General features: G+C 40.1%; 1 protein-coding gene across 1 annotated transcript; it reads right to left on the bottom strand.

Moving 5' to 3' along the window:
• Nucleotides 1-3,029: 3,029 nt before the first annotated feature.
• On the bottom strand, nucleotides 3,030-13,059 carry LOC127038371 (cathepsin K-like). The gene is made up of 7 exons (XM_050930948.1): nucleotides 12,931-13,059; nucleotides 11,554-11,676; nucleotides 10,784-10,942; nucleotides 9,251-9,475; nucleotides 7,058-7,223; nucleotides 4,530-4,635; nucleotides 3,030-3,394 (listed from the first exon to the last, which is right to left on the bottom strand). The coding sequence occupies exons 1-7, from the start codon at nucleotides 13,057-13,059 to the stop codon at nucleotides 3,295-3,297; spliced, it is 1,008 nt and encodes a 335-aa protein (XP_050786905.1). The 3' UTR covers nucleotides 3,030-3,294.
• Nucleotides 13,060-14,746: the final 1,687 nt, after the last annotated feature.

Below are 14,746 nucleotides of genomic sequence, written 5' to 3'. Positions count from 1 at the left end.
CTGCCCTCCCCCCACCCCAGCTGGGGTGAAGCAGGAGGGGGGGAGCCTGAAAACCGGGGACTTGGGGCCAGTGGGGAAACTGAGACTCATGGGTGCGCGGGGGGGTGGGGCCGAGGAAACAGGGGTCGCAACTCATTGGAAGAGGGGGCTAATCCTAGCGCCTCATGGGGCGCAACCCACCGCCCCCCCGCGCCTTGCCCGGCCCGGCCCGCCTTAGCGAGAGCTGGCAGCCGCCGCCGCCGCCGCCACCTGGGCCCGCCCGCGCCGCGCGCGCGCGCATCAACGGCCCCCCCGCCCCGCTCCTTTGTCCGCGCGCCGACCGCTTTCCCGCCCTTTCCTCTCGCGCTGTTGAGGCGCGCGCGCCTTCCCTGGAGCGGGGGCCGTGTGCAGCGTAACCGCCTTTCTCCCCTCTCTTTCCTTGCTCCCATCAGGGGGCCGTGTGCAAAGGGCTTTCCCGCCTTACAGCCCAACTGACGTTAGCGCCGTTGAGCCCTCCACGAAGCGTCGCGTGCCTGCCACAGCCTCTCCCGAGGCTTCCTTCTCACCCCGCCCTGGGGCTAGCGTGCAAGGCTGCTGCCTGTCCCTGTGGTACCCTGGTTCCCCCACCTCTGCCTTGTGTGGGGCCACGTGCAAAGGCTGTTAGCATCTCCTCACTGCTCCAGTCACTATGAAGGCCTGGTCTACACTGAACAATTAGATTGCCCGAGCTGCATGGCGCCCGGCAGTGAAAAATGTTGCACCCTGTGCTTTGTTGTAAGGTTGCCCTAACCCTCTGGTGCAGCCAGATTAAGCACAGTGGTGGGAGAAGCCCTTCCATGTTGGAAGTGCCTGCGCTGTGGTGCACTCAGAGCCAAAGGCTCTTCATTCTTCTCCCACTATTGCCTCCATCTGCCCTGTCACGCCACATGCAATGGCTCTTCCTCGTGCCCTATTGCCTCCCACCCAGCGGCATTTGCAAACACTCCTGCCTCCTCGCTACTCATTGCCTCCTGCACCGCTCCCAGGGCCATGTCCAAAGACTCCACACCTTTCACCTTCCCGCTGTTAGCCTAGACGTCACAGGGGCTCGCCTGGGGAAGGAAAATGGAGGTTGCAGTTCGTTGGAAGAGTGGGAATCTGAGCCACTCATGGGGACTTGTGTAAAGCACAGAGCCATTTGAAACACCCACACTTGTGTAACAGTGTTAAGAGTTGTATTCTGCAATAGTTACAGACTGTAGGAGGACAGGATCATAAAACCATTAGCTCATATTGGATAGTCCATCTAATAGAGGGGAATAGAGCGTATACACGATACAAATATAACCTAATATATACGGCAATTTCTGAGGGAAAGTATTAAGAGAGAAATATAGTCTTTGTTACTTTTTCATCATTCTTCATTTCTTATGCCAGAAATAGAATTGGGTTTTTTTAAACTATTTTTGTTAACTGTATTTTGAAAAGATGTATTGTGCAATATTTAAAAACATCGAAGTTAAAAATTAAACTAGCCAAATATCAAGCTGTATCTTTCAGGTTTTGCTTTTATTTAATAAAAAAGGACAAAATTATCAAACATTTCAGCTAATAAGCACGATAATTAAGTGTCCTGGTGCTATCTACAAAATACTGTACTGACACATTCTAAAGCTTCTGTGGGAAGTAATGCATGCAAAATCTTACAATCAGCAAGTTTTGAGAAAACATCTGATTGTCATTTAACAATACATAATTTAAAATTAATAAAAACTGCATACTGAAAGATTATATTGGCTATTATCCCAGTACAATTATTGAGAAATTAGCATACTAAGACATTAATTACCAAGAAACCCAGGAAGCAGGACAAGGGCAGTAGAACAGCTAACATAGGTTCTGAATTATCATGAATGCAGCTTTCTGTAATACATTATAACATGAGTATTGCCAACCCCAAGCATTCAAAAATTATGAGTCCTGACCCTCCACCCCCAAAATCACGAGAGTGATTTAATAATCATTAAATTAAAAATACATTTAGGGTGCTTTTTATTTGCCTTCTGGTCTTTGAGCATGTATGGTTCACTTGGATCACATTTTCAACCTTTTATCCACAACCATCAGCACTAGAAACACATTTTAAAAAATAAAAAAAAGGCTGAGATTCTCACATAATCACAAAAATCCAAGATCTTTGAGAAAAAACACCAACTATTGTGATTCGTTGGATAAAATTTTGAGATGATTTACTGTCAGTAAATCTCGCATTTAACATTGACTTTGGTGCCATAGTACATAGTATCATTAGGATTGCCAACCCTCCAGGATTGTAATGGAGTCTGCAGGAATTAAAGATTATGTCATGTGGCGAAATCTCCAGGAATTCATCCAACCCTACTAATCATACATGTTCAACTGTTTTCAGGTGTGTTTTGAGGTTCTTAAAAACCTGAGCATTAAAAAAGGGCATTTTTGGCAAATTAAAAAGCAACAGTTTCACCTGCAAAACCATTGAGAAACTTGATTATAGAAAGCTTCTCAAACTTTCTGAACAACCTAGGTAGTTATATGGCCTCCATCATTACAAGAATTAGCATCTATTCATAGAGTGGACCATAACATAAAGACAGCGCCAGCTCCAGGCCCCAGCGCGCCAAGCGCATGCTTGGGGCGCATGCCGTGAGGAGCGCTCTGCCGGTTCCCAGGAGGGTGGCAGGCGGCTCTGGTGGACCTCCCTCAGGCATGCCTGCGGAGGGTCTGCTGGTCCCGCGGCTCCGGTGGACCTCCGGGACCGGCAAGCGGCAGAGCGTCCCCCGCGGCATGCCGCCGTACTTGGGGCGGCAAAATGGCTAGAGCCGGCCCTGCATAAAGAGATTGTTTTGAGGACACATCTCCTTAAATTTGTGAACACATGCACCACCTCCGCTCCTGTTTGTGACACTAATAGCAATTGCCCACATAGGAAAGTAATATTAGATGCTTTCCTAATAGGTTTTTAACTTCCTTTAATGAAACAAGGAGAACCAATATCATGTGACTAGTTGGTTGAAGTAGTTGGTGTAGATGATTTTTTTTACGCTGCTCCAGGCTGGTTAGGGAACATGGAAGCAATATGCCAAGAGGGCTAGCACTCATGAAGTTTTATAGCAAGCAGTGATTCTTACAGTAGTTTTTTTTGTTCTTGCATTTAACAGATTGTTTGGGGTCCATCAAATTTGTATGATTCAAGACAGGACTTATTGAAGACTACAGTTTTTTGGGGAACTCAGAACAAAATTAATTTTAAAGTATGTTTGACTCTTCATTTCTGCCAGCCAGGATTAAGTCTATTTTTCACATCACTGGGTAGCTGGCAAATGAAGCTATTCCACAAAGGTTGCCTCTGTTTTTTGCCATCCGGATATAACCGTGATCACCCCATCTGGTTCCCCAGCTGCAGAAGAGAAACAAACAATATATTTGTTTTTATATATAATATATATAATGTTAAATCTTAATGCAGGTTCCTTTTCAGTTGTGGCTAAATGGGAGATAGAGATGCAGAGCACTTTTACAGCTCAGAGTTTGAATGTTTTATAAAAGGATAGGTCGCCATGAAAAACAAGATTTTAAATTAAGCATAAGCCTTAGCAAAAAAAAAAAAAAAAGTGTGCTCCTAGAGCTCAGAATGCAGCACTTCTCTGAAACCATTGCACACTGGAAGTGCATTATAAATAATAAGAAATACAAATAGCCATACCCAGAATTCCACTTTGCAGGCAGGGATGTATCAATAAACACACAACTGTTATCTTTGTCAGAACACAGATACCCTGTTAAAGCTCAATAGTTGGGTAATTGTAATAAGCTCAAATCAAAGAAAGGCTAAAAATGGGGAAAAGACTTCCACAAACTTCTTGAAAAGAGAGTACTGGGCATGCCCATGAGTTTCGTATTTATTATCTATTTGTTTTGCATTTGAGAATTTTGGAGGATTAATCTCATATTTTACTTCAGATACACACAATGTATTTATTTCCTCTTTGCAGGCCACTAGTCCAATTAGAGATCAAATTATTACACATTGGAAATCATTTAAAAACACAATGTCAGAGTTCAGGGCCAAAATCTAGGTCTATAGTAAATCATATGAATAGATGTTTTTGTAATTGAAAAAAGTTCAGTGAAATTGCAGGTTCAAATGAATGTGTACGCTTGTCTTCTGGAATGAACTATTCCTCTCTGTTTTTGAAACTCAAAGTCTTTAACCTTGTGCAGGACCATGAGAATCAGTAAGCAAAATTGGCTAGAAAAAGAAAATTGAATTAACTAAACTAGTTTGTGTCCAGCTGCCTGTCATGTGCAAAACCTAAACAGAATTAATAGTGAAAAGTAAATTAGAATTTTAAAATATACTTTCATATTTAATAATCAGAGATATAGTTAACAGAACAGTTAAATACTTTTAAAACATATTTTATTTATTTTGATGCTGTCCTTGTAAAGTATTAAACCAGTTCTTTATGATGAAATTATATTTTAAAGAATTTTTAGGAAAGGTATTTTAATTAAAGAAAACTCATCCTTACCTGTTTTTGACAAGCCAATATGGCACACCTTTGTCCACACAATATCCCACAACAAGAACGGCGTGGTTTATATGTGAAGAACTGCATTTTGAGTCATAGTACACACCTGAAAATATTTTATTTATTTATTTATGAAACAGCAGTGCCCAGAAGCCTCAGTCAGGAGCACTGTGCTCCTGTGATAGGCACTGTATTAAGACAAAGTCTCTATCCCAAAGAGGTTACAGTCTAAAGCCCCAATTCTGCAATGAGTTCCACACAAATACAAAGGTATGCCCATGTGCAGCTCATTGCAGGACTGTGGCCTAATTTAAGACAAGAGCTAATGAGTGAGTATATAACTGTAGGACAGAAGTGGGGAGGGAGGACAAGGGTGACAATACAAAAAAACCTATGGTTGCATAGGTTAACTATATATACCACTTACGGTTTCTAAATCATTTAAAAGAGAGAGCGATAAAAATGATATAACAGAATAAAGATATAATTGGCAAATCTGCATTTGATTTTGAAACCATTTTCCTAAAACAGATAGGTCAATGAGTTGTTGTTTTGGAAACCTGAACCTCTCAGGTACAGGATATACTGTTTTGCCAGCGCTGTAAATGGAGGTAGCCTCATCGCTTACTCTAATCAAAAACAATTTGGGAATCTGACCCTGTAACCCTTTCTTATGTGAAGTTGATGGATCTACTTCTAAATCAGCTTTGCAGGACCAGATGTTAAGATAAATTTTTTTAAGTTCCCAAGCTTCTCACTTTTGGAGCACACACAGCAAGATGATCGGTTTCCTTCCATCTTTTCCTAAAGTCAGAGAGCCTCTAGTATATTAGCAGAATTATTTCTAAATAGGATGTTTCTCTACCCCCAATAATTTAATAGAGTCATAGATTCCAATGCCAGAAGGAATCATTGTGATTTTCTAGTCTGACTTCTTGTATAACACAGGCTGTAGAACTTCTTAAGAATAATTCCTAGGGCATATCTTTAAAAAAAAAAAAATTCAAATCTTGATTTAAAAATGGTCCATGATGGAGAATCCACCATGACCCTTGGTAAGTTGTTTCAATGGTTAATTACACTCACTTAAAAATGCATGTCTTCTTTCCAGTTTGAATCTGTCTAGCTTCATTTTCTAGCCATTGAATCTTGTTATACCTTTTTCGCCTAGTTTGAATAGCCCATTACTAAATGTTTGTTCCCCATGTAGATATTTACCGAATGTAATCAACTCATCCCTTACATTTTCCAGGGCTGCTCTTCGACCCTGAATCAGCAAACCACTTACTAGAATGTACTTTACTTTAGGCATGTGAGCAGTGTGACGGAGTGACATGTACAAACTTTATTGAATTAAGTTAAACCCTACTGAATTATTGTATTAAAAAGGCAAATATGTATGCACTCTTGTGGGATTGTATGGAACTTCAAAATGCTTTTTGGAACACTACCTGTAAAGTGAATTTCCTAGACAGTACTTGAGAGGAGGGAAATGCAAATTATCCCCTCCTGAGCTTGCCTATTGAAGCCACACTCTGGGGTGAGACCAGTTACCTACTCTTGGAAACTCCAGATGAAGGACACTGCACCTTATAAAAAGTGGACCAAACACATTGTGAGCGCGCTTGTTCTGAGCTGAAGCTGTGATGAACTTGTAACCAGAAGGAATTCCCTTAGGTCAGAATCTGAATGACGGCTTCTGCCAGAATCTATGTTAGGGTTGTTGGGATGAATTCTGGTGAGCTTTATTAAGATACATGTAGGTTCTTTTATTGTTTTTATATGGGTACATCTTCACTACCCGCCGTATCGGTGGGTAGCAATCGATTGCTCGGGGATCAACATATCGCGTCTCATCTAGACGCGATATATCGATCCCCAACGCGCTTATATCGATTCTGTAACTCCATCAACCCGAACGGAGTTGCGGAATCGACAGGGGGAGCCGCGGATATTGATCCCGCGCCGTGAGGACGGTGAGTAATTCGATCTTAGATACTTCGACTTCAGCTACGTTATTCACGTAGCTGAAGTTGCGTATCTAAGATCGATTTTCCCCCGTAGTGTAGACCAGCCCTATGTTTTCTTGTAATGCTTTTTATTGCAAGAATAAAATAGGAAGAACTGTGTGGCACTTATAACTTTTGACAATCACTCTGTTATCAGTCTCTGAAGAGAAAGCAAGCAGGTGTGATTGGGGAGCCTATTTCTTCTGGGAATAATAAAGTGAAGGCAGGGAACTGTGCATCCTGGAAATAACTCAGTAAGAAGGGAGAGAGACGTGTCTGCACCCAAGAGAGGCAATGGCTGGGGAGCTGGAAGCCTGAGAACGATGCCCTTGTTGTACCATTGAGGAAAAATATAGGTGGAGTTGCCCTGAATTGTGACAATTAGTTCTGTTGATTTCAGTGGAGCTACTCACAGGCTTGAAGTCAGGTTTGTGTTTTGTTGATTCACGGCCTTTGTCTCTAATTTTGTTAAGAACTATTCAGGTCTCAGAAGATACAGGGAAAGAGAAAACTGCTTACCACTATGGTAATGTTGGAAGGATCTCAAACTTGCATCTATAGCAATAGATATTGGTCCCACTGAAGCCACTGTTCTTTCAAGATAAGTTTCACTTCCTTTAGGTATTTTTTTATAGCTGACACAGGTGGCAGCCCGTCCAGAAGTTTTATAACGGCAATGATTGTCCTGTAGAAGATGGCAGACAGAGATATAAGGGCACAATAAGTATGGCAAGTAAGTTAGTGCTAAGTTTTATCATCTTAATTAATTAACAGAATCCTGTAACAGTCCAGAGGTATATAACATACTGGTTTATTCAGGTCTGTTTATGTGTTTTAGTTCCTTTCCAGTAACTTAGCTCTTCCCAGAAAATAGAACTTACTCTTTCACTGTACAAGGTGAGTGAGGTAATAATATCCTTAATTGGACCAACTTCTGTTGGTGAAAGAAACAAACTTTTGAGCCTCACAGAGCTCTTCTCCAGGTCTGGGAAAGGTAATTAGAGTGTCACAGCTAAATACACAGTGAAAGAGATTGTTACGGATAGGGAATTAACACATGAAGTTGAAGTGGGCAATTAACAATTTATTGTGGGACCAACAAAGCTACAACAACACTGCAAACAACTTGTTCACTGTACACACATGTACTAGCGTGACACATTCCATCCAATAAATGCCAGTACAGTATACCTTATATGTATTAGCTAATATATTACAGTATTATCGACTGTGTGGTATGCTGATATATGAAATGGCACAATTATTTTCAGGGCCCCATGTACAGCAAGATGGGTATAAATTCTGATTCAGTGGCATGGTTTCCTACTTTCTGTGATACTTAACTCTGAAAATGTTGCCACAAAGACAGCTAAAAGTCAAAATGTGGGGTTTGATTCAATTTAATTAAATGAACAATGTCAACTTCAAAACAATCACTCTTCTGTCTGAATTGTTTTAAACCTATTGTTACAGAAGGTAACACCTACAATTACTATAATTGAAAAAGATTGCAGGAAAAAAGATTTTTTTCTATTTTGCTTTGCACATTTGTCAGCCCTTTATGTATAATCTGTTTTACAGTTTCCCCTGTATAGTCAGTTACTCCTGTTGTTTGTGTGAATCTTTCACAGAGCAACAAGACTGAGAAAAGCATTTTTAAAAAATAGGAAAATGGTTGCAAAACCACAAAAATTGGTAGGTGGCCTCCTGCAACTAGCTTATCTGATCTTATCTTATTAAACTGAATAGAATTCAGGTAAATGGTGCTCCTTTAAATATGAAAATATACTATACAATAGTACAATATCCCTGGTGGTTTGTTAAATACTAAATTCAATCTTACTGATTTTCCAGTGCTTTGCACCAAGCTTGTTTCTGCTCTCACATGAGTTTTAAACAAGAGTAAACTTTCCTGACTTCAGTGAATTTACTGTTTATTTACACCAGGGCAACATAGAGCAGTATCAGGCCTGTCTTCTGTAGTCATCTATACTGTGCAAAGTCAGTATTAAGTTGGCATAAAATTCTACCAGATCAAAAGCACATCATTGTACACCGAGTTTGCACTGACTTTGAACAGTTGCAAATGACTACACAAGGTGCAAAGCAGTGGAAAATGAGGTTCAATTTATTTGGCTCCCCCACTGCATTTTCAGTTTTCAGTGTGCAACAGTGTTTTTTTTTTTTTAATTAAGAACACATAACTGCACGGCAGAAGTTGTCAATAGGAAGCTGGAGGTGTTGGCAGCTGGCTAGTGAACATCTTGGGTCTTTGGACACTCCAAAAGTTGTGGGAGGCAGTTGAAGATTGTGAGAAAAGCGTATTAGCTACATATGTTTGCTGAAATAATCAACAGTGAAATAGTTAATATTTATTTAAATTGCTATAATTATGGATGGAGTGGTTCACACTTCTCTGAGAGCTGTTCTTTCAAGCACTCTGCTGACTCGGGAAGACAATATGGTATTAGGATTACACTTGGATCCCATCTGGAAGGTTTTCATAAACATATAGGATTTGAGTTAAAATATGCAGCAATCAAGAAGAAAAAAACCCAAAATCTATTAAAATGTTAATATAACCATAGTATAAAGTAGAGATTTGAGTCCTCCCCCGATTTGTCTTTTAGATAAAACACTTTATGGTAAAATATATACTTTTCCAACGTTTTTCCTCCCCAAAGAAACACCTCTGGACCAGGTGATACTCACCCGACCTTCATATGGGTACGACGTTTCTGAGTCAATGCCATGGTTGTTTATAACATATCTGAAGGCACTAGTCATAAAGCCTCCATGGCAACCATGGTTGCCATATTTCCAGGAGCAGTCTACTAGGTTCTGGGGACTAAGTGACACCAAACGCCCTGTTTTCTTCTTCAGTTGTCCTTCCAAGGCCCCCACGGCACTGAAAGCCCAACAAGAACCACAAGATCCCTGTGGCACATTGCAAGGTTGAACAGCAACAGAAAGGAGAGATGTTATGGCAGGTGTCATTAATGGCTTAATTATACATTTAAGATAGCAACACTGGTGTAAAGCCACTGGCATTATTCCTGACTTACAGCAGCACAAGTGAGAGAAGAGTGAGGGACACAATGCAGTTGTGAGACAGGTATCTTTAACTATCCGAGAAGTAAATATAGCTAGCCTATCTGCAATTCTTGGAGACATATAGCTTCCATAAAATGAGTTTGATAACAATTTTTGCTAACCCAACCCATGAAGCTGTATGAATTGGATACATTAAGTAGTGGAACGATAAGTCTTAATTGAAAATAGGTTATGCAGTCAGTCTTTCACTGACAGTTAAAATCCAATGACAGTTAAAATCTGTGCAATGGCTATTGAGTGTCTTATGTGAATTGGGCGAGATTCCCCGGGTTCTTCTGCAGCACAAAGTGGCCTTAAACCAGCCAGAGATTTTCAACCAAGAATTCTCCTTGTGTAGGAGGAATGTCGGCTGATGCAGAGCTGGTGGAGGTGGTATAGCTGCCTTCCCAACCCCATGAAAGGCGGCAAGAGGCAGCGTAGTGGAGCTGAACTCCGGTATGGCTGATGATCCTATGCTAGCATAAAGGGTCTATTCCTTTAGTGCCATCCTTTACACAGCAACATAAATTAGAGTAGGATCTGGCAGTCCTGATTCAAGATAGCACAACTATCTCCCTGCAGTCACCACTCTTCATTACATTCAAGCACTGTTCAGGTGTAGTGCAAATCAATGCCATTGAGTTTAGTGTCCGTGGTCCAGTTCCTAGCTGATAGGTATCCACGTCACAAAAAACACTTCCATGTTTGATACTAAGATCAACCATCCCCTCTCCTTTCAGATCAGGGCTGATGCATGTTGGTAGGAGGTTAGTGGGGGAGAAGCTTGCATTGCCACTGCCTATGCTGTACTCTGCCTTCTCTGTATAAGAGCAAAGAATTTGATTCTCTGCTTTTGTTAATGACGCTTTTCACCTACATTAATGCTAAAGTTGTTTTAAAAATAAATTAAATTGAATGAACAATAAAGGAAGAGGCATATTTTCTGCATAAAATAAATTACATGTTGACATGGATAATGCAGATATATAGATATTTGCATAGAATGTCGTTTACAAACATTGTATTGGTGTGACCATGCAGTTCTTCCTCAGCAATGTGAAGAAGGGGATGGGAGATTTGCACTATTCTGCAAGTATGTGGCTTGCAGTATTCATTCTCCACCTACTGTAATTTCCACCTCTGAGTTCACACCTGGTTCTTTACATTGGTGACATAACCGCTCTTCCTCCAATCTATGCAGTCTGGGGCCTGATCCTGAATACTTTCTTGAGGCCAATCAGCTGTGAGGTTATCCATTTCTGAGTCGGATACCCTGAGCCCTGTCATTGTAGCCGTTACTTCCTCAGATGTCTGTTAAAATAAAAATTAAAAAAGAAATAGAGTATATTAAATCAGTAACTGCTCATACTGCTGTTAACTTTGTAGCAGTTGGCAAATACATGGCAGAAAATGTCTAAGGTTTAAACTGCAGATTTACTATAAAAAGTGGCTGTGTAAAATGGCACCTTCTTATTCAATGCGGCTTGATCCAAAGCCCACTCCTTTAATAATTCTCTGCTCCTTTTACTTGAGGATCTCAAAGCACAGTGCAAATGAATGTAAGTATTATCCTCATTTTACAGATTTCTAAGACTGCACAGCTATTCACTGGCAGGACTGTTAACAGAATCTAGATCTCTTGATTCCCAATCCAGTGTCCTAGCCTTTGAACTATGTTAACTACTCTCTGCTCCCATGCACCTCCTCAGGATCATATTACTTTTGATCATTTACTTTTAAAAGTAATTGGAATACAGGTAACTAGTTAGTGTAATTAATTACACTAGCAATCCTGACCAAGGTGAGGGAAAAGTCTTTTTACAATAATTATCACTTCTTTTTAAAAAGGAGCTTGAAACAATAATGCCTAGATTAAAATGTCACTATATAATTTTAAAACAAAGTAGCATGAGGAAATTTACCATGTCTGCAAAGCCATTCATGGCCATTGTGTATGAATGCTTTCCCATTGACTCTTCCAGGTTATGAACTGTAACTATTTTCAGGGTTTTTTCCCAGATCAAGCGCCTAGAAAGCTCTTCCTCCTGAAATAATGAAAGAAATGAGAACATTTTTGGTCACAAAAATTGGGTTAATAAAAATTAAATATTTTTTGGCAGGATAAGGTTGTTTTTGTGATTTTTTTCCAATGGGAAATTTCCCAATGAAACTACATTTTTTGTTTCATTTTAAATTGAAATTTAATTTTGTTTTTCTTCTAAAATTTTCACTTTCTTTTCTTTTTTCCCTTTTTGCCGTAATAAGATGAATAATATATAGTTTGGGGGGGAAGAAAACTCCCAAATTTTCATTTTTTTTTCTTTTTCCCTTTTCTACTTTAACTTTTTAAACATCTTCCATTTTGCAAGAGATACATAATGGCAAAAGGAAAAATGAAATATGCCACTCTAGCTTTTCCAAAGTTGGAGGAGTTTTGCCAAGTTACAGAGTAGAGAAAGGAAAAAATGAAAGAGTAAAAAGTGGAAAGAAAAAAGATGTCTTTCATTATAAAACAAAAATAAAAAACCAGTGAGAGAAAAGGGAAAAAACTAAAATCAGACGTTTAAAAAATTTAACTAATTTTTAGTATTTTAAAACCACAACAAATATCTCAAAATGAATCTGAAACAATGAACATTTTTTGTTTCAAAATTTTCAAGTGACAAATTGAAAAATTTCAAATGAATAATTTTTAATAAAAAATCTTCATGAGGCAAAACATGGTTTTTCAACCAGTTCTCATTAAATTATCGAGCATGGACAATGTAATTACAATTTTAAAATATTGAGGAGCACTCTGCTTCTTTCTGGTAAATTCCGTGGGTCAGAGATATACACCAGATTGAGAGTGAGCAAAATTATTCTTTTCCTTTCAGGAATTTGAGGAAATCCCCAGATCAAAACATAATAGCTTTGGATGAAAAATATTAAGAATGTTTCTCTCCACTTGTGGTATAGTCCAAGAATGTAAATTAACTTATTAGAAACACAAACTCTTGAGCTGCACTTTGTAGGCACATTGAAGCAACCTTCAGCTGGAAGTGTAAGTGACCCTTACCACAGTGCAGATCTCACTAATAAATAGTTGTGGAGCTGCTCATGATAATATTTAATCCAGATATACCATGATGTTGAACATTTCAGTCTCCAGAACTCTATTCAGTTCTTCTGTTTGTCTTCGCCACTAAATTATTAACCAGTAAAAAGAATCAACCAGGTAGTAGTGGGTATGGTTCTGCCTATGAATATTTAGTGCAATACACCATAAAAATAAATATTTAGAATGCAAAGATAATTACCTCACTGCTGTACTGCTTTTGGTAGATTGTCTTCCAGCGTTCCCAGTCTGAATCAAGGGTAGGATCCTTGCCTATGCTGGCAACAGATGCTGCTACCATAAGCAGTAAAACACTGCCCAGTGTCAGCATCTTAAACTGCAAAAGATGTAAAAGGGATGTTATATAACACAATGTATTAATTCCTTCCCATCACAGTCCAGGATCTTTGAAGAGCTCAGGGGAATGGCACAGGCACACAGCAGGTGCGGGGATCTCAACCGCGATACGCTGACTGTGCCTCAGGTAGGGCTGTAGCCAGACTAAGGTTGGCTGTCCACTTCCTCCCATTGGAGTGTACCTAGAGTAGCGGGTCTTGTCTGCCTCCTCTGAATAGGTGGCCCACGACAGTCCTGGCAGGTCCGTGGCAGTAGTAAATTCCCTGGAAGGCAGGGCGTCACTGGGCTTAACAGCAGGGTCGGTGGCCAGGAGCGAACTGAGTCCGTCTGCCTCCTCTGGTGTCTCAGCTCCAACTGAGCAGGAGGGAGGCCACACCGTCTCACTACACAAATATTTTCATCAATATTTGAAATATTCCTCCAAATAGTCACAAATAATATTACCATAAATACTGGGCAGTTAAGTTTGCCCAGTATTTATGAATCTGCTTTCCAATCATTTCCCACTTTTAGTCCTAGATCTTTAAAAGAGAAGAGCAGCTATCATACTCACCACTGGACCCCCTTATTGGTTGAGACCAAGAACAGAATAAGCCATAGAAATTTAACCTCCCGCTTATCCCATGAGGTGCTTCCTCTGGGATAGCGTGGAGTCCCATTTAACAAGGCAATATGAAAGAAACTCATTGAGCCATTTTATCTATTTTGTTATGGACAGGTGATGTCACTTCTGTTTTTGGGACTGTTGACCGTGCACCCTTCACTGTATTAAATGTATGAGGGGGCAGAAATAGAGAAAAACAGAGAAAGAAAGATAAGTCAATACACGTAGCATATATGCAATTTACCTGTTAAATTGCTGTGATCCTGAGACAGTACTCCTTCTTTGAACTTAAGGAACAGGCTGAGGACCACAGAGCACAGATGAGGCTTACCAAGTCTGGATGTAGCAAAGGTTCCTGGGTGCTTTATAAAGTCAGGGATCCAGCAGTCAACTGGAGAAATTCCCTATGCAGAGGTTTCATTTAAAAAAAATGCTTTCTATCATGAGAATAGACCATTTCTTGCTCAAGACTTGTTTTGTAATGATTAAGCAGGCACAAAACTCAAGCAGAAGGGAACAAAAGCAGAACTCTGGAACTGAAAGCAAATATCTTGTTGCATCTTTTGCATACAACATAGGTGAAAGCACTAGTCAGATGGTATAACTTGCTTCCATAAAAAGGTTTTGTAACATTTGGCTAGCTTGACGCATGCAGTTATATGAATGGGACATATTCTCAGTCTATATAATTGAAAGATAAACCTAAAAACAAAGTTTCCAAGAGGACTGACTGCTTAATGGAAATGGAATATGAAGCCCTTCAACTCTCAGTGACCGTTCAAATTCAGCCCATGGCGAAATCGTTACTTTGCAATGGCTATTCAGTGTTCAATGTGAATTGAGTTTGGCGGTTTCCATGTATTTCCTAATGGACCTGTGTCCACATCACAAAACTTGGTGAAAATTTGGAACTTTCCTGGCAGCCTCAAGAAGCCAAAGCTATAATGTGCCATGGGGACTGAACTCAACCTCTCGCATCAGGATTGAGGCACTTTGCTTGGGGCCGCAGTGAGAGATGCTTACAATGCCACTGCTTTGTCTCTCTCACCAACAGAAG

Source organism: Gopherus flavomarginatus, chromosome 20 (assembly GCF_025201925.1).
Source record: "Gopherus flavomarginatus isolate rGopFla2 chromosome 20, rGopFla2.mat.asm, whole genome shotgun sequence".
Lineage (NCBI taxonomy): Eukaryota > Metazoa > Chordata > Testudines > Testudinidae > Gopherus > Gopherus flavomarginatus.
This window is presented reverse-complemented; position numbering and strand designations above follow the sequence as displayed.

Excerpts from the sequence above, each read along its gene's own strand:
- LOC127038371 (XM_050930948.1), bottom strand. The coding sequence starts at position 13,059 with ATGCTGACACTGGGCAGTGTTTTACTGCTTATGGTAGCAGCATCTGTT. Across the intron at positions 9,476-10,783 it reads TCACCAATGTAAAGAACCAG|GGATCTTGTGGTTCTTGTTG; the intron begins GTGTGAACTCAG and ends AATGTGCCACAG. Across the intron at positions 4,636-7,057 it reads CTTCCAACATTACCATAGTG|GTGTGTACTATGACTCAAAA; the intron begins GTAAGCAGTTTT and ends AAATATTTTCAG.